This window comes from Dryas octopetala, chromosome 8 (assembly GCF_963921425.1).
Source record: "Dryas octopetala chromosome 8, drDryOcto1.1, whole genome shotgun sequence".
In the NCBI taxonomy this organism is placed as follows: domain Eukaryota; kingdom Viridiplantae; phylum Streptophyta; class Magnoliopsida; order Rosales; family Rosaceae; genus Dryas; species Dryas octopetala.
Genome location: NC_141373.1, coordinates 5,148,970 through 5,166,147, shown reverse-complemented (window position 1 = coordinate 5,166,147; position 17,178 = coordinate 5,148,970). Strand labels below are relative to the sequence as shown.

General features: G+C 36.4%; 2 protein-coding genes across 9 annotated transcripts; one reads left to right on the top strand and one right to left on the bottom strand.

The window, feature by feature from the left end:
- Window positions 1-2,126: 2,126 nt before the first annotated feature.
- On the top strand, window positions 2,127-14,527 carry LOC147276364 (transportin 1). 8 transcript variants are annotated; one of them, XM_086253570.1, is made up of 30 exons: window positions 2,127-2,449; window positions 2,936-3,223; window positions 3,317-3,406; window positions 3,611-3,688; window positions 3,783-3,863; window positions 4,468-4,518; window positions 4,736-4,821; window positions 5,283-5,349; window positions 5,445-5,501; window positions 5,596-5,625; window positions 5,725-5,784; window positions 5,949-6,062; window positions 6,728-6,841; window positions 7,485-7,583; window positions 8,167-8,292; window positions 8,373-8,453; window positions 8,606-8,677; window positions 8,820-8,930; window positions 9,466-9,549; window positions 10,509-10,616; window positions 11,042-11,143; window positions 11,348-11,410; window positions 11,484-11,558; window positions 12,171-12,242; window positions 12,322-12,446; window positions 13,235-13,286; window positions 13,378-13,446; window positions 13,536-13,595; window positions 13,810-13,915; window positions 14,061-14,527. In XM_086253570.1, exons 1-29 carry the CDS (start codon window positions 2,267-2,269, stop codon window positions 13,894-13,896), a joined length of 2,685 nt encoding a protein of 894 aa, XP_086109696.1. In that variant the 5' UTR covers window positions 2,127-2,266; the 3' UTR covers window positions 13,897-13,915; window positions 14,061-14,527. The 8 variants fall into 8 exon arrangements, with proteins under 8 accessions (XP_086109696.1, XP_086109694.1, XP_086109693.1 ...); XM_086253568.1 differs by having other exon boundaries at window positions 2,128-2,449; window positions 8,379-8,453; window positions 13,810-13,892; XM_086253567.1 differs by having other exon boundaries at window positions 2,128-2,449; window positions 13,813-13,892.
- Window positions 14,528-15,346: 819 nt separating this feature from the next.
- On the bottom strand, window positions 15,347-17,178 carry LOC147276363 (uncharacterized). Its single transcript, XM_086254933.1, has 6 exons — window positions 17,079-17,178; window positions 16,505-16,542; window positions 16,298-16,401; window positions 16,060-16,208; window positions 15,829-15,910; window positions 15,347-15,668 (listed from the first exon to the last, which is right to left on the bottom strand). The coding sequence occupies exons 2-6, from the start codon at window positions 16,539-16,541 to the stop codon at window positions 15,555-15,557; spliced, it is 486 nt and encodes a 161-aa protein (XP_086111059.1). The 5' UTR covers window position 16,542; window positions 17,079-17,178; the 3' UTR covers window positions 15,347-15,554.

Genomic DNA, 17,178 nt, shown 5'->3' with positions numbered 1-17,178 from the left:
TTTCAAGAGAGTTCAAATCTCATCTGTACAAGGAGTCTAAGTGGAATTCCGGGCCAAGTAATGGCCCATTGCTATCCTAACCCTTATATATAGACGCATTCAGAAGAGAGAAAGAGACATTGAACACACAGCAATCAACTCACAAATTTCTCAAGCTTTCAAGAATTTCTCAAAGTTCTTTTGATTTCAATTTTACTTAGTTGCTACCGTTCAAGGCGTTTTTAGGTTTTCAATAGTTCTAGTTCACTAGGTTTGTAGCTCTGCCATCATCTTTCCCAAAGGCTTGTGGTATCGATTTAGTTTTGTTCTTTACTTTTCATGCAACTTTGTTTGTCTTGATTTCAAATTTAATGCAATTTTTCTTTCATTCGCCCTCAATCTAATGCCTGCTATTTTCATTGTTTCTTTGAATCTTGAAGTTAACTTGGTTGGTCAAGATCATATTGAGTTTCATTATATTTTTGTTATCCATAGTTTCTTTGTTTTGCTTGGGCACTTGCACCACTTTGTGCACGAGTTCGATCACGTAATTTTAAGGAGGCCAACTAGTGGGTCGGATTCCGATTCCGACTAAGCCTTTAAGAGCCTTGTCCCCGAGGCTAGAAAAGAACCTAGGCCAAGAGTGGTTCCTAGCTTGGCCGATCAATCGCTTGATAAGAATCAATTTAGGCGCAGTTACTCAACCCAATCACTATCACATTCCGATTGAGCCAAAACTTGGCTTGACGGTGGCACGCCCCGCACTTACACGAAAACGGACCAAAGTGTTGCTTTTGGCCAACCTTGGCTAAAAACGAGTGAACACTATTTCACATAGTTATATCTATAAGTATAAATTTTATGTTATTGATGCCTAAATGTTAAGCAATCAACACGGCATCAAACAAGAGGAATTGTCTAACCCTCTAATGCTGGAATGACACATTGAAGTGTGGTCAATCAAAGGAACTAGTTGAACCCCTAATGTCCAAATGACACGTCCACTATTGATCACCTTGAACAAACAAACGCAATAAGTGAGTGAGAATGGCACCCCTGTGGTACTGGCCTCTAACGCTCAAGTTAGTGTTGGGTAGAAGTTTGAGCAGAGTAACAATAATAGTGAGTGTTCTCGTACCTTGTGTGAATGGCGGAAGGCGCCTTTTATAATATTGTATATGTTGACGTCATTTTCTTTGGAGAAATAAAACCAATCTAGTGATGACACTTGTTCCCTATAACAATCTTTACATGAGAAAGCGCTAAGTGTCACCTTAGATGTGCACTCGGCAGGTGCAACCTCCTTCCATGCAACCCGTACACATGGAGAAATTCCACTATAGGTATGATGTGGTTGACTATAGGCGAGCAAGGGGGAGTGTTGAGCATTGGCTAGTGTCAAGAGTTTGAGCATTGGTTAGGAGTCCGAGCATTGGCTAGTGTCGAGAGTTCGAGTATTGGCTAGTGTCGAGGGTCCGAGCATTGGTCAGGAGTCCAACCATAAGTTAGGAGTCCGATCATGAGTTGGGAGTTCGAGCACAAGTCAGGACTTCGAGTATTGGCTAGTGTCGAGGGTCCGAGCATTGGTCGGGAGTCCAACCATGAGTTAGGAGTCCGATCATGAGTTGGGAGTTCGAGCACAAGTCAGGACTTCAATTATAGACTGGGAGTTCAAACATGAGTCAGGACTCCTATCATAGACCAAGAGTCTAGCATGAGTCAGGACTCCGAGTGTAAGTCGTGAGTGCAAGCATAAACTAGGAGTCCAAGCATAAGTTGTTGAGCATTGAAGTGGAAAGTTGTTTGGGTAATACGACATGTCATTCAAACCCGCACAATGTGTCTTCACATGTGTGTGACTTGCCGTTCTGTTGAGTAGATAATATGCACGAAGATATGCGATGAATTATTATCAACAATAACAATATGTAAAAACAAAATTTGTCCAAACTCCAACGCTCAATAAAGACGTTCAGCACTCCTAACTTGTAAAAACAAATCAGCCGCCTCTTTTTTTTTTTTTTGAGAAAATTATAATTCTGTCTAATTATAACATATTTAAAATAAAAAATATATGTATAAATTTATAATCATAAACTAAGCCCAAAACCATAAAATTAGTCTATGTTATTAGATAAATAATTATGATAATTTTGGTCTAATATTTAAACAGAGATCGCATTCTTTGCCTCTTCTCCGCCCACCAAAACCTCTCGAAGCTGTCCTGAATCTTTTTCTCTCTGCTCAAAACCCCAAACTGGCACTTCAGAATTCTGTAGCAGAATCAATGGCGGCGAGTGCCCCGTGGCAGCCCAAAGAAGAAGGCTTCGCAGAGATCTGCGGCTTGCTGGAGCAGCAGATTTCCCACTCTTCTTCCGCTGACAAGTCTCAGATTTGGCAGCAGCTCCAGCACTATTCTCAGTTCCCTGATTTCAATAACTACCTCGCTTTCATTCTCGCGCGTGCCGAGGTACACTCAGTCCACCATCCCAATTCTCTTTTTCATCTATAATTTGAATCAGTAGGGTTTCTCTTTTTAATTTGGTTTGGATGGATAATGGGTCTGATTGGATTGTGTATTTATTAATTTTGTTTTTCGAGTTAATGGGGTTTTGCTTGTGCCATGGATTATGGGTTTGGGTCTGGTGGAAGATATGGTTGCTAATGAAGTGGGGGGGTTATATGCTTTGTTTTATAAGTCTGATTGCTCTATTGTATTTGGGTTCTGTTCTCTTGAATTTGAGAATGGTTATTAGCGGGTCAGAGATGAAATTCTTTACACATGTCATTGCTAAAATTTTTCTTGCTTTTGATACACCAGACTCGAGTCTGCAGTGTCGAAGCATGTATCGTGAAGAAAGTAATTTCTTGTTTGTGGTTGTTGGTAAACATAGCATGAGCAGTTTTAGTTTGTCTGTGTTGATGGAACTTCGACTTTTGGTAACTTTTTGGACAGGGTAAATCAGTGGAAGTTCGACAAGCGGCGGGATTGCTTTTGAAAAATAACCTTAGAAATGCATACAAGTCCCTGGCTCCTGCATACCAGCAATACATAAAATCGGAATTGTTGCCTTGCTTAGGAGCAGCGGATAGACACATCAGGTCTACAGTTGGGACTATTTTAAGTGTTGTTGTTCAACTAGGGGGAGTTTCGGGATGGCCTGAATTATTGCAAGCTCTTGTAAATTGTTTAGACAGTAATGACCTAAATCATATGGAAGGTGCTATGGACGCATTATCCAAGGTAAACACAATGTTTCCTAATTGTGTCTCTTAATACCAATGACATGGATCAGAAGCTTATTTTTTGACACATCAATGTTGTGATGTGACACAGATTTGTGAGGATATACCTCAAATGCTTGATTCTGATGTACCTGGGTTGCCTGAACGTCCCATCAACATATTCCTTCCTAGACTGTTTAAGGTATAAATAAGATACCTATTTTGTGTTAGAATTTCATGGTTTTATATGTAATCTTATAAAAAAAATGTAAGTGGTATTCAAGTTTATATTTTTGTTTAAATAATTGTTCCCCCTTTTATGCACTTACAATCCTAACAGAACTCTGAACTTATGCTGCTGCTCCTTTTTTCATTTTGGCCTGATTTTCTCATTCCCTTTATACAGTTTTTCCGGTCACCACATTCATCACTAAGAAAGCTTTCCCTGGGTTCTGTGAATCAATACATTATGCTGATGCCAGCTGTAAGTATACCTGAACAGCCTGTTCTTTCAGTACCCATTAGACCTTATTCTGATGATTGGGGTGGTAGTGATATTATATGATATTTGATTGCAGGCTTTATATGCATCCATGGATCAATATCTTCAAGGTTTGTTTGTCCTTGCTAATGACTCATCTTCAGAAGTGAGGAAATTGGTGAGTACTTAATTATTTTTTTATCTTATCTGGGTTTTTTCTGAAGCTAAAGTTATTGAGTGGAAGTTGAATTGGAGATTCCAAATTTTGGCTCAAAAGATTTCCTCTGAAAATCCAAAATCCCATTTTTGGTTTATTTTGCATGCTTAAAATCCTCATTATTAACAATTTGTTTTAGAAAATGGAATTCAGTGTCATAGAAATTTTTTTCCTGAACACTTGCATTGCCTTGGGTTTTTGTAATTATGATATGTACTATCATAAGATTCATACCATGACCTATGAAGTTTGTAAATGGATTGCATTGGTACTTTCTTTTGTGTCTTTGCATTGGTTTAGAAAGATAATATTTGAATCATAACTGGATGATGATGAGCTCTGGTATGGGTGGGGAAGGTAGTTTTGTTTTGTTTTGCTTTTTCTTTTTTGTGAAGATACACAAGCTTTTATTATATACAAAGAAAATTTGCAAGAAATATGGACAGGATGTCCCTGATATTCAGTCTTACAATCGACAAAGGAAGCTCATATATGATGGACATAGAATGTTATTAGGTTTCATAATTTTGGCTTTGTTCTCATCTGCTTCTTTTTTTTTTAACAGGTTAGTGCAGCATTTGTTCAGCTAATTGAAGTCCGTCCATCATTCTTGGAGGTGGGTGTTTTTGTTTCAATTATGTCTACATGCTGCCTGCATTTTGTTTGTCAACATATCTAGGAGAAAATTGAATTAGTTATGTTCCTGTATTCCATCAGACATCTTGCTTCTTGCTATATATATATGAACAATCTTAATTTTTCTGCCTATTGTTTCTTTATTGCTACCTCCTGCCCTTGTCATACTTTTAAGTGACTTTAACCCTGCACTGCAGCCACACTTGAGGAATGTAATTGAATACATGCTGCAAGTCAACAAGGACACCGATGAAGAAGTTGCTCTTGAAGCCTGTGAATTCTGGTATCCTTCAACAACTACATATTTTAGTTGAATGTCTTCACCATTAGCTTATTATTCATGAGGTAGATAATGAATTTGGTTTAATCACTGATGTCTTCTCTTTAGCTTTCTGTCTAGCCTTAATTTATGTACTAAAGCTATTTAATGCCTCATATGTTATCCAAAAAGAGAGTTATAATTACATGTTTGGTTTGTACGACGTGCTGAAATCTTTACTATAGAGTTTGCATTAGAGGAACATCCTATGACTATTTTTAACAAAATTTGTTTCCCACACCTATCAAAATGCTGGATGGCATAGCTGCTCTTATTTTCCACTTTTCATAAAATCTGGTGATATATTTTCTTGCTTCTATATTGTGCTTATTACTTGGAGGCTTTCTCCTTGGGTTTTGATATGCTTTCAACTCAACCTCTGTCTTGTATATTATTTTCTGTTGAGATTCTGTATTTTGACACAGGTCTGCATATTGTGATGCTCAATTACCGCCTGAGAACTTAAGAGAGTTTTTGCCACGTCTAATTCCGGTATGTGTGATTGTTTGGAGAACTTCTTCTTTCTGTGGTATTTATTATGGAGTCTTTGGAATTTTTTTTTAACACATCCACTAAAACTTCTGTAGGTTTTGTTGTCAAACATGGTTTATGCTGATGATGATGAATCCCTTGTTGATGCTGAGGTTATCTTTACTGGGTCAATTTGTGTTTTTCAGTGATTCTGAATTGAAATTTGTTGTAGTTTGTTATTTATTTGGCATCAATTCATTGTTGCAGGAGGATGGGTCTGTCCCAGATCGTGATCAGGTTCGAACTGATTGTTTCTCATTGTTAATTGTTTGGTATTCTATGTTTTTTTGGTACCTTAAATTATAATCTTAGTTATTAACTGATTTTGCACTGCAGGATATCAAACCTCGTTTTCATTCATCACGGTTTCATGGATCTGATGGTGTGGAAGAAGATGTAATTTTCCAAATCATTATTTCCCCAATTTCTTATTTAAGTTGTTTGGCTGATTATTCTTACTATTAAATATTATTAAGTTCTTTTCTGCTTTATGTAGGATTTAAGTATGAGGGCTATGTGTAGAATATCTTTGAAAATGACATGATTTGGAATAATGACAGGACGATGATATTGTTAATGTGTGGAATTTACGCAAATGCAGTGCTGCAGCTCTCGATATCCTGTCAAATGTATTTGGGGATGAGATTCTCCCAACGCTGATGCCCTTTGTTCAGGTTATGGATTTATTTGGCATTAAAGTAAAAGATATGGCTATGAAGTGAAGATTTATTTGTTTTTTTATTTTATCAAAAAAGTTTATATTCTATTTCTTCCACCCAATGTTTCTTAGAGAACTGGCTGATGTGGACAATTATATGGATGAAGTGAAGATTTTCTTCTTTTATTCCTATCTGAGGATTACATAAAGTAGAATGTTACATGGTTCCCTTTAGAAACTTACATGTTGGATGCTGGTTTTGATAATTTCGTTTTGGAGGCTACACACCTACTATACATGTTCATGAAGTTTATTCATACTTGGTTATCTCTTCGAGAATTAGTTTAAAAACCTGCTGCAAGAGGTTGAATTATAGTTGCACCGCTGCTCCATTGTCCTGATGGGTTGATTTTTCCGAGTAGTAATAATGTTCTAGAATGGACATGTATAGAATAGGACTATGTGGACTGCTTTTATTTGAAAAGAAAATGAAGTAGCAGAATTAATTAGTTGTTAGAATTGTGTAATTTGATATAAGTCAATGCTAATTCTGGGATTCTTTTTCCTGGTTAGTTATTGGACAAGAGCTGGCTAAAAGTGTATCCTGTAACAGACGAGTTTTACTCTGCAAATGAGTTTTCCTGTTTTAGTTTCATGTTTTCACTTCTCAAATAACTGCAGGCCAAGTTGTCCACCAGTGATGATGAAACCTGGAAAGAAAGGGAAGCTGCTGTTTTGTCTCTTGGTGCCATAGCTGAAGGTTGCATAACTGGTCTTTATCCTCATTTGACTGAGGTAATCCCTTGTCACATGATTTTGATTAGCTAAGTTTTGAAGCGAATGCTATGACTTGTAGAATAGTGGATGCAAATATGACTTGTAGACTGATGCTTCTAAATAGTTTGTTTTTGTTCATGTTTCTGACATTGCTTTTGATATTTTCTTCATTTGTGAGCTTTCTGGTCCCTTGGCTTCTATGTATCACTTTTCTTGGAGAAGCATAACTATAGTCTTAGCTTTCTGATCTTTATTTATTATTATTGTTTTTGGATATTGTTATATACCTGTTTATTTGTTTGCTTTCCTGTTAACGATGATTTGGAATTTCAGTACATGTTGACAGAGTGGATTTATTTATATAATTATATTTAGGGTAATGTTCTTTTGCCATATATGTTAGGTATGTGGTATGTTATGTTGCCAACTGAATCTAAACCACATTTTCAAACAAGATACAGACCATGAATATGATCAATGTTCTAGATTAAAAGTCTGCAAGAGAACATTTCCCTGTATGTATATATTAACAAATCCTACGGCAGTTACCCAAATAAGCAGAAAACTAAAAACGTTTATCCTATTTGATTGCTCTTTTTGTACGCTTTCTTGATCCAGAATGCTGAATTATTCAACTACCAATTGATGATTTACATTGCAGATTGTTGCGTTTCTAATCCCTCTTTTAGACGATAAGTTTCCACTCATAAGGAGTATTTCTTGTTGGACACTTTCTCGTTTCAGCAAGTTCATTGTTCAGGTATAGTTACATTCGTATGTCTTTTGTTTCTTGTCTTGAAGAATGATCTTTATGTGTGCTGTTTATACCTTGCTTAGGCTGATTAAGGAATCTCTTGGATTATTTGCATAGATTATGAATGATTCCAGGGTATTAGTCTGCACATACATATACAAAGTATACATACTCATGTATTCACTTGTGTCATCATCAGGCTAGAGAAGTGGTAGCAATGGGTCTGTAAGGTCTAATTCCATCGTAGGCATCAATTCTTGCTCTGTCTAGAAAACTGTTAGTTTTTTATTTGGTCACAGATGATCACAAAGTGGAAAAGAAATCTGGAGACCACATGTTTTTCCTTTACAGTGCTTTCATGTTTTCATGCATTAAAATTTGATTCCACTAATTCATAGTTGAATTTAATGAAACTTCATGAAATTTTAATCTTTATAAAATCCTTGCAAATCATATCACTTTTGGATAATTGGAAATTTTTTCCTTTTATATTACTACCTAGCTTTGTATTATATCTAGACTCGCCTGCATCATTCTTTGGTGATGTAAAGGGTCTTATGTTCGATGCTTACCTTTTCTTCTATCTCAGGGTGCCGGACATCAAAAAGGTTATGAGCAATTTGACAAGGTTCTTGTGGGTCTTTTAAGAAGAATATTAGATAATAACAAGCGGGTACAAGAGGCTGCTTGCTCAGCTTTTGCGACACTTGAAGAGGTTCTTATACAAATGCAGTCCACTTTTTTCGTTAATTGTGGGTTAAATATATCTGGTTTTAAGTAATGTTTATTTATAAGCTGCAGGAGGCAGCAGAAGAGTTGGCACCACGCTTGGAAATGATTTTAAAGCACCTTATGTGTGCTTTTGGGAAGTATCAGGTTTCTTTCTGGCCTTTGCATAAACTGAGCTCCTCTGAATGTGACCATGATGAGATGCACACTGATAACTTATGAACCAGTCTCATGTGTGATGTCATATTGGTCCCATTATTTGGTTTATTTGAATTAATGTTTCTGTATTGTTTGTTCAGAGGCGGAACCTCAGAATTGTATATGATGCTATTGGAACTCTAGCAGATGCTGTTGGTGGGGAGTTGAACCAGGTGTTTTTCCCTGCCACTCATCTCTCTTTTCTCTCAAATTTTTTTAATAAAATATCTATAAAGTGACGAGTTATAAAGTTTATCAGATGCAGAAATTGTGGTGAAACAATATGTGCCAATTGACTGTAGTGTTGCTTTGCAGCCCACTTATCTTGAAATTCTCATGCCGCCATTAATTGCAAAGTGGCAACAACTTTCAAATTCAGATAAAGATCTGTTTCCATTGTTGGAGTGCTTTACATCTATATCACAGGTACATTGCCTTATTCTTTTTGGTGACCTTTGTGTGTGTGTGTGTATAATTTAAACCACTAAATGCGTATATGGTAGTTGTTAGGCATATGGGAAGGCAAGTATACTGTAACACTCAGTTATTAGTGGTTAGTAGACGAAATCAAGAGGTTTTGAAATATAATGTGGTTAGGGGTTTTGTATGAAATGTCAGTACTGTGAATAAGAAGTCTCTTGGTTCTGGGAATATTTTCTTCTTGGAGTGAAACAAAAGTACGTTTTATTGCTGTTCTTGTTATTATCCCTTCTTTGCACCTGTAATGGTTAATTTGGAAAGAACTTATTTTCATGACTTTGCTTGTGTGATATTATACTTCTGTCACCACATTTATTTGCAGTCCTGTATGTGTTTTTTCCTTTGTTCTCGGGTATATATTTTGTTGTATAATGAGCTCTACTTCATACAGTTAACAGCCTGAAATAACATTAATTTGGAAAAGAATAACAAGTGTTAGTTGCAAGTGGTACAACAGTTTAATTTGTTTATTTATTTTCAGGCATTGGGTGCTGGATTCTCTCAATTTGCTGAGCCTGTATTTCAGAGGTGCATAAACATCATCCAGTCCCAACAACTAGCAAAGGTTCAGTCATGATTTTTGATTGTACATGGATTATTTGATGAGATTTAACTCTTTTATTATTAAAAAAAATTGACCCTTTTCTTCTGTAGATGATTTCTGACTTTCTGTTGCTTGTTAATTGTTTGAAGTTATTATATCAATCTCTACCAAGACTACCATGTGCCTTCCTTTTTAAAATTATCTCCTGTTGTATATTGATATATTTGTGATCCTTTCTCAGTTTGAGATGTCTAAGCCAGCACCTGACTCTATCACTCAATGGGAGAATGATTGCTAAATGAAATGCCTTATAAAGTGCATAATTTCATATATAGAGCGTAATAATTTTTATTATTACATATATGTTCACTTCCTGTTCAAGTTCTCAAAGATTGAAATAATAGGTTTCTTGATTTCAAGTCATAGCTTTTTTTCGTATAACTTAAAAATGAAGAAATCTGTGTTATTGACGCCCAGGTAGCTTTGTCATGCATATGTGACCATCATAATTCATAATATTTTATGTTGTGTTTTATAACTTTATTTGAGTAGTCAGAGTAACCTGTATCAATTTGTATGTAAACTGCTGCAAGAATGTATTTCAAATTCTTGAAGTTATCTTTTCTAACCCTGCAAAGGTGGTGCCCATTGGGATTTTCTCAATATGTTCAGTTTCTGGAATCTAGAAAAACCTCAAATGTTCTGAAGTTTCTCTTTGCATTTTATATGGCCACCTTTGAATATCCTTTATTAAACAACTACTAAAGCTTAATAAGTATCAAATCAACTCAATACATTCCCTGATCAAGATGAATTACACTAAAGGGGTTATCACTAAAAAGCTGCCTTTAATATATTCCTACCTGTCTTACAAGTTTTAGAACTCTGTATATGACCCATCTGGGCGCTTTTAATATACTCCTACGTGAAATGTTTGTTTCGTGAAAAGATATTTATATTGCTGTGAACTTCATTTGCAGGTTGATCCTGTTTCTTCCGGTGTCCAGTATGATAAAGAATTTGTAGTATGCTCTCTTGATCTGCTCTCTGGACTTGCAGAAGGTCTTGGAAGTGGGATAGAGAGTTTGGTATGCTCTTTTTTCCAAATTTCTTTATCGAGAAAAGCTATGAGATAAATGTTTTCTGCCTAGTTGTTTCTTTCCAGAATTTTATGTATTTTGTTCCTAGAAAGCTATTTACTAAAAGTTTTTCCTTGCTATGTAATAATGCAAATGTTGATTATTTTATATTATGATACTGTTAGAAACTCCATGTAAATTGCATGCTTGATTGTATATTTTGATTTCAGCTCAATTTCCCAGAGTCCGAGTGTTGGCTGGCCTCTCTGCTAGTGTATCCAAAATAATGCAGCATCTTGTTTGGACCCCCCCCCCCCAACTCATAATTCATTACCCTATATTAATATCCCTTTCCATGTTTTTGCCTTCCTCATTTTCAAATGACTATATAGACTGCACATTGATATGTTGTTTTCTTATTTTAACTTCTCCAGGTTTCACAAAGCAATTTGAGGGACCTGCTTTTGCAATGTTGCATGGATGATGCTTCGGATGTCCGACAGAGTGGCTTTGCGCTACTTGGTGATCTTGCAAGAGTAAGTTGAGAAAATATCTACCAAAATGTCATTTTGACCCCTCAAATTGGGTTATATCATTGATCTGCCAGCAATATTTGAGAACTTAGACCTAACTCCCCTAATAGGTAGCACAAGGCCAGAAGGCTAGCTACTGGGAGATGTCATTTGTTCTGTGAATTTATTTTTAATGCCTATCCATTGTCTTTGGGTTGTTTTGAGTAGGTATGCCCCATTCATTTGCAACCTCGTTTGCCAGAGTTTCTTGATGTTGCAGCCAAGCAACTGGTATGTAAAACTTATCTGTGATTCTTACTGGTGCTTTTGGAGGTCATGGTTTATGTGATTTCTTGTTGTACAGAATACTCCTAAGCTGAAGGAAACTGTTTCAGTTGCAAATAATGCATGTTGGGCCATTGGAGAATTAGCAGTTAAGGTACACTTTCCTCTTCATGCCACAATATCCCCATACTAAATTAAGCAGCCTGGTTCACAGTCATGCCATGAAGTTAGCTATGTAAGATTTAGATTGTAGGCTTCCACGGGAACTCTCTGCATTTTCTTGTTGATATTGTGTAAGGGACAGGTTGGAATAATAAAAGTCTTTGTGGGTTCAGGTTCTTATTTATCAGGGGCTTCATTTAGTTAATTAGTACAAGCTCATAATGTTATCTCATCTATTAGAGGTCATGGCTTGTGCTAGTAACCATCATTTTCATATCCTTAATTGGCAGAGATAGAGCTTATTCGGCTTTGTGTATTTTCTAGGTGTGCTGATAAATGTTAGGGAATCAAATTGATTCCCTATTCTTTTTTTAAATAAATGCAAGCTGATCTGGTATGCAAACACATGCAGTTTTGATGTTGTGAGAAAACGGTCTTATAAGTTTATCACACACATAAGCATGCGTACATCTGTTTTTATGTGTATGGATTTGTGCATCGTGTTGGTTTCTTATGTTTTTCTATTGTCTGTTACAATGCGTGAACTTACTATTCTACTTGAATTGCTTGACGATGTTATCACAAAAGTAACTTTGAATTTCAGGTTCGTCAAGAAATTTCTTCAATTGTTATGACGGTTATCTCTTGCTTAGTTCCCATCCTTCAACATGCAGAGGTGATTTCTCATTCCATTATCATTGTTACATGTACTATGGAGGATGTGTCATCTTTTAATTTAGCTTGATGCTGAGCAGGAGCTCAACAAGTCACTAATTGAAAACAGTGCTATCACACTTGGGAGGCTTGCATGGGTTTGTCCAGAGCTTGTGGCTCCGCATATGGAGCATTTCATGCAATCATGGTGCATTGCTTTGTCAATGTAAGTTTTAAACCTCTACATATGAAAAAATAGTTGTAGAAAAAGATTATTGCTGAAACAAAATAAAGTAAGTTTAAAACATGCAAGGTGCCGTATCCCTGAAAAATTAGCAGAGATTGTTGGTTGATTTCTTGTCTTCTTTTTAAAAGGATGATTGGTGAAACGAAATAAAGTTTCATGCAAGGTGCCATGTACCTGAAAATTAGCAGAGGACAGAATAATAACTGCTGGGGAATAAAAGCACATATGGACAACATTACTTTTGTTAATTTGTTATCAATAGCAGTTTAGAGTGGTGTTGATCAATATTTTGGATTCATTTCTTCCATATGACCAAAAAAAAAGGTTGAATAAGACCTCAAAAAAATTGATTGCAGTTTTATCCTTAGAACATAAATGACAGTATCATGGACAGGGAGAATTTGCACCATCTCTTGCTAGATGTGGAATTTCCCTTGCACTACACATGGTCTTAACCTAGCAATTAGGTGAGTTGCTGTCTGAATTTGGCACAAGGCAACTAACAATTGAAGAACTAGATTCCATCAAGAGGGCATAATCTTGTACTGAGAAGATTGGCCTTAATGATGAACTGTTGGCATTGTAGGCTTCGAATATTTTTTATATGTTAAATAGGTGAAATGCTATCAGAATTTAATTCTTATGGCAGATTGGTAACTGCCCAATGCTTGAGCAAGTATGCTGTCCACTTTGCTTTAAGAACAGAGACTTGAAACTATTACGTTCTCACTACAATACTCTTTCTGACATGCAAATTTTTTTCGCAGGATACGTGATGATATAGAAAAGGAGGATGCCTTCCGAGGTCTATGTGCATTGGTATACATCTCCTTTCCTTAAAAAAAGAAAAAGAAAAATCATAAGTGGAATCCTATTTACATTTTTTCTTGAATTTTCTCAAAATTTTCAGGTGAGAACCAATCCATCTGGAGCATTGAGTTCACTCATATATATGTGCAATGCTATTGCAAGTTGGCATGTAAGAATTTCAATACGCTCATCTTTAGATGTTACAAGTGTTTGCATTTTTTGTACGAACTCAAAGTTGTGATTTGATATGTTTTATAGGAAATAAGGAGTGAAGAGCTTCATAATGAAGTTTGTCAGGTGTTGCATGGTTATAAGCAGGTTAGCATCACTTTTATTCCATAACATCCCTCGAGAGTTCTTGTAATTTTTTGTATGTATAAACCTTGAGATTATGAAATTATTTTGATCACTCTTTTGGACAAACAATATTTTTTTGATATGCTAATCGGGGTGGGGGTGAATATTTTAATCTAGATATATATGATTTAAATAAGACAACACATTGATTTACTTGTTCAAATATATTATCTAGCAGATGCTTGTGAATGGAGCATGGGACCAGTGTATGTCTGCTTTGGAACCACCAGTGAAGGACAAGCTGTCAAAATACCAAGTGTAATATTGTACTCATAGCTCATGTATTGTACCCGCTGTTTCTCTTCTCCTATTGTGCTCATCAGAGCTGTGTATTTGCGTTGAAACTGTTGATTTTGTGCATCACCCATTACATTGTGGTCGTGATTGTTACAAGTAAAGACCGATTTTTGGTCCCTAATTTTTCAGTGAAAGCTTCGTTGTTGACTCCAAGTGAAGCTTGAAGCTAGCTTGAAATTGGTCCGCGGGACTTGAGAAATGAAGCATGACTTGACAAATGAAGGAGCTCAGGTTTGGGATAAGAATGTGGTGTACAGGGGTGTAGCTTTCCAAGCCTTGAGGGCGTGTTTGTTCTTGTTGTCTTGTATTTAGAGAGAGGCAAGAAGTATCTCGTTCAAGTCTTAGATTAATGATTTTTCATTTTAGATTTAGAGCTTTCCAGAATTCAACAATTTCAGTTCTTAGGGTTTGTGTCTGTGATTCCCACAGATTTTGTACAAGGGGGTTTTGACATTTTATTATGAGAATTTCCCATTAAAGTTTTCCATTGTTTCATATGTTCGAAAACTGTAACCTTTGAGGATGGAGTACATTTATTATTGCTGTCTCAAGCAGCTGTGGTATTTGAGTTGTGAGAACAATAATTTTTTCTGTAAGGTTTTGTTTCATGAATTGATTAAAATCGATTTCTGTTTCGAAATTAACAAGGAATCTCGACTTCATGATTCTCCGATAATTTTCTTGTAGTATTCACCTCCATTTTATCTCTCAACTGTCCTTAGGCTCAAGGTTATGTAAAACTCGCATTGCCTGTTATGAAGGTTCATGTGTACTTTAGGACTGGGTTTTTTTTTTTTTTTTTTTTATTGTATTGAGTTTCAAAAACGTGTATCCAGGAGAAGAATGTGGGATATAGTTTTACCATTACCAAATTGGTGCTGAGGCACAAATGAGAGCAATTTTTATATTTTGAATTGCGAGTTAGATGGTTCTAGAATTGTCATCTTGGTCAAACTTGTTTCGGTGGATGGGATGAACTGCAGTAACTCTGGAAATGAAGACGACACTTGTTATATGCAAGAATTTTCAAGTGCGAGCTTTGGAAATGAATATGACAAGAGGTGTATACACTTGTTATATGCAAGAATTAACTAAACATTTTTAACCCAGTTCGACTCTACATCACACACATGACTGAGCAGTACCAGATATCAACGAAGTAAACATGCCAACGCTCCTCCCATCTTGTGCAATAAATATCCCTAGTTGCTAAAAGAACCGAAGACGAATTATTGGAACTTGTTTTGTTTTTTGGTAATATAAAGGTGGATAGATGAGAATAGAAATAGCAACACCAGTGACAATCTCTTGAACAATATCCCTTTGTAGAATCTTAACTATGAGGGACTCCCCCCCGTACAAGCCAACCCCGCTCCCACATACATTGTTAACAGAGATCCCCAACAAAACCCAAATTTAAGATGCTCTCTCTCATCAAATCTTTTCAACTTCATTACCTTGTGTTTAGGTGGTTGTTTGGATAGCAAGTACACAAAGTAGTCAAGGTTCTGCAGTCCAAAGGAGGCAGAAATTTCTAATTCTACATGCAGGACTAACAGGGGAATGAAATATTTAGCATCCCTAACAGATGAGCTGGAACATACTTCTGGTATCAATATTTGATTAGGGCGTTCTCCTGAGAACCAAGGCCAACAAATAGCTGAGGGCAGAGTCAGTTGATGAAAGTGCTACAATGAGCATTGCCACAAGAACAAGAGTGAGAGTAGCAGTCTTCAGCTGCATGAAACCAATAAAACAACCTCAGATTTTAACTGCCTCAAATGGTAATCACAATAAAATATGGCTAAATAAGTAACCACTGCCATCGGTTGACAAAAACACGACACAATATTCACACTTCCACATCTTTTAAGTGCATACACGTTTTTATACATACCGTGCTAAGGAAACCTGGCCATTCTATGTACTTCAGCTGACTAGGCTGCTCAACTAGAAAAACAAATAACGACCTCAAAGCCCTGAAAAGTAAAAGAAAAAACCTCCAATGAATGATGATTGAAACTTTTGTCTGATTATATAACTGTTATAATTATGCAAGTCCACCAACTGGAGTGTTGATTTATCAAAGGCCTATTAACAAATTCTATGATTTGAGAGGGAGAATTACCAGACTGCTTCTTTGACAAGACTCACAAAGAAGGGCTCCTGAGGTAAATCGTCATCAAAGTTTGATTGTCGATGATCCCTTCCCACAGGCGCAGCATATATGGGGCCAAAACGACGTGTAGACAAATATTGAATCCCTCCTCTAAGAATCTGCAATAAAAAAGCCCAATCCTCAATAAGTGAGCATTTACGAGATAATTGGACACAAAATTTAGATTCTAAAAAGAAGATAAAATTACCCTTCTAGATATTACTGAAATGGCATTGTAATTATTGATTTTGGCACCATTATATCGCTTGTTTCCAAATGGTAGTTTAGCATGACCAGGATGATGAATCAAACCTGCAATGGGGGAAGAAAAAAATGGAGTATCACAACATGAAAAATGTATATGCGGTAAAATTCCAATAAAGTAATGTCCAAGAGAGACTCGGGGGATAGTAACCTGAACAGTTTGGCACAGACTGCGAAACAGCCGCCATCCTAGGTCAAAAATGAAAATCCGTTTGAGAAATACACACACATGTACATACACACCAAGGAGTGCAGTGCTTAAAGAGTAATATGCACAAGCCCCTATGATCTCTATAGTTCAGCTGTTTCAAACAATCAGGAAATTTTAGTTCTAAAAGCAACCATGAACCACAACATATATACAAAAACAACCCCCAACCCAAAACAAATAAATAAAGGAAGCCAGTGAGTTGGGTTCAGCTACATAAACTTACAAAAGCAAACAGAGCAAAGCTAGGAGCCAATGCTTTTAGCTCCTTACTCTTGAGGTTAAAAACCTAACCAAAATTTGGGTTATCTTTTTTTTTTTTGTCAAAAATATTTTTATCAACAATTCTTAGCCGCCCCAACCCTATAATGTAAATATAAAACTAAGAACTTCCTACTAAGCGAACCCTTGAAGAAGCGAATCGTTCTGTGAGTTAACCCATTGAAAAGACATTCAAAACGCACCGTCTCATCCTACACAAGTGAGGAAGAAGACTAGAAGAGGTGGTGGTGCTTACCTGCTTCACCTGGTCGCTCTTGTTTGCGCGCGCGCGGACACACTCACTCACCCACTGAGAGAGGGACGAAATGAGAAGGCCAACGAGGCAACGAGAACAG

Coding starts and splice junctions, on each gene's coding strand:
- LOC147276364 (XM_086253566.1), top strand. CDS start 2,267: ATGGCGGCGAGTGCCCCGTGGCAGCCCAAAGAAGAAGGCTTCGCAGAG. Junction 5,502..5,595: donor AATCCCTTGTTGATGCTGAG/GTTATCTTTACT, acceptor TCATTGTTGCAG/GAGGATGGGTCTGTCCCAGA. Junction 12,447..13,234: donor TGGTGCATTGCTTTGTCAAT/GTAAGTTTTAAA, acceptor TTTTTTTCGCAG/GATACGTGATGATATAGAAA.
- LOC147276363 (XM_086254933.1), bottom strand. CDS start 16,541: ATGGCGGCTGTTTCGCAGTCTGTGCCAAACTGTTCAG. Junction 16,402..16,504: donor GTCTGTGCCAAACTGTTCAG/GTTACTATCCCC, acceptor CCCCCATTGCAG/GTTTGATTCATCATCCTGGT. Junction 15,669..15,828: donor GGCCAGGTTTCCTTAGCACG/GTATGTATAAAA, acceptor GGTTTCATGCAG/CTGAAGACTGCTACTCTCAC.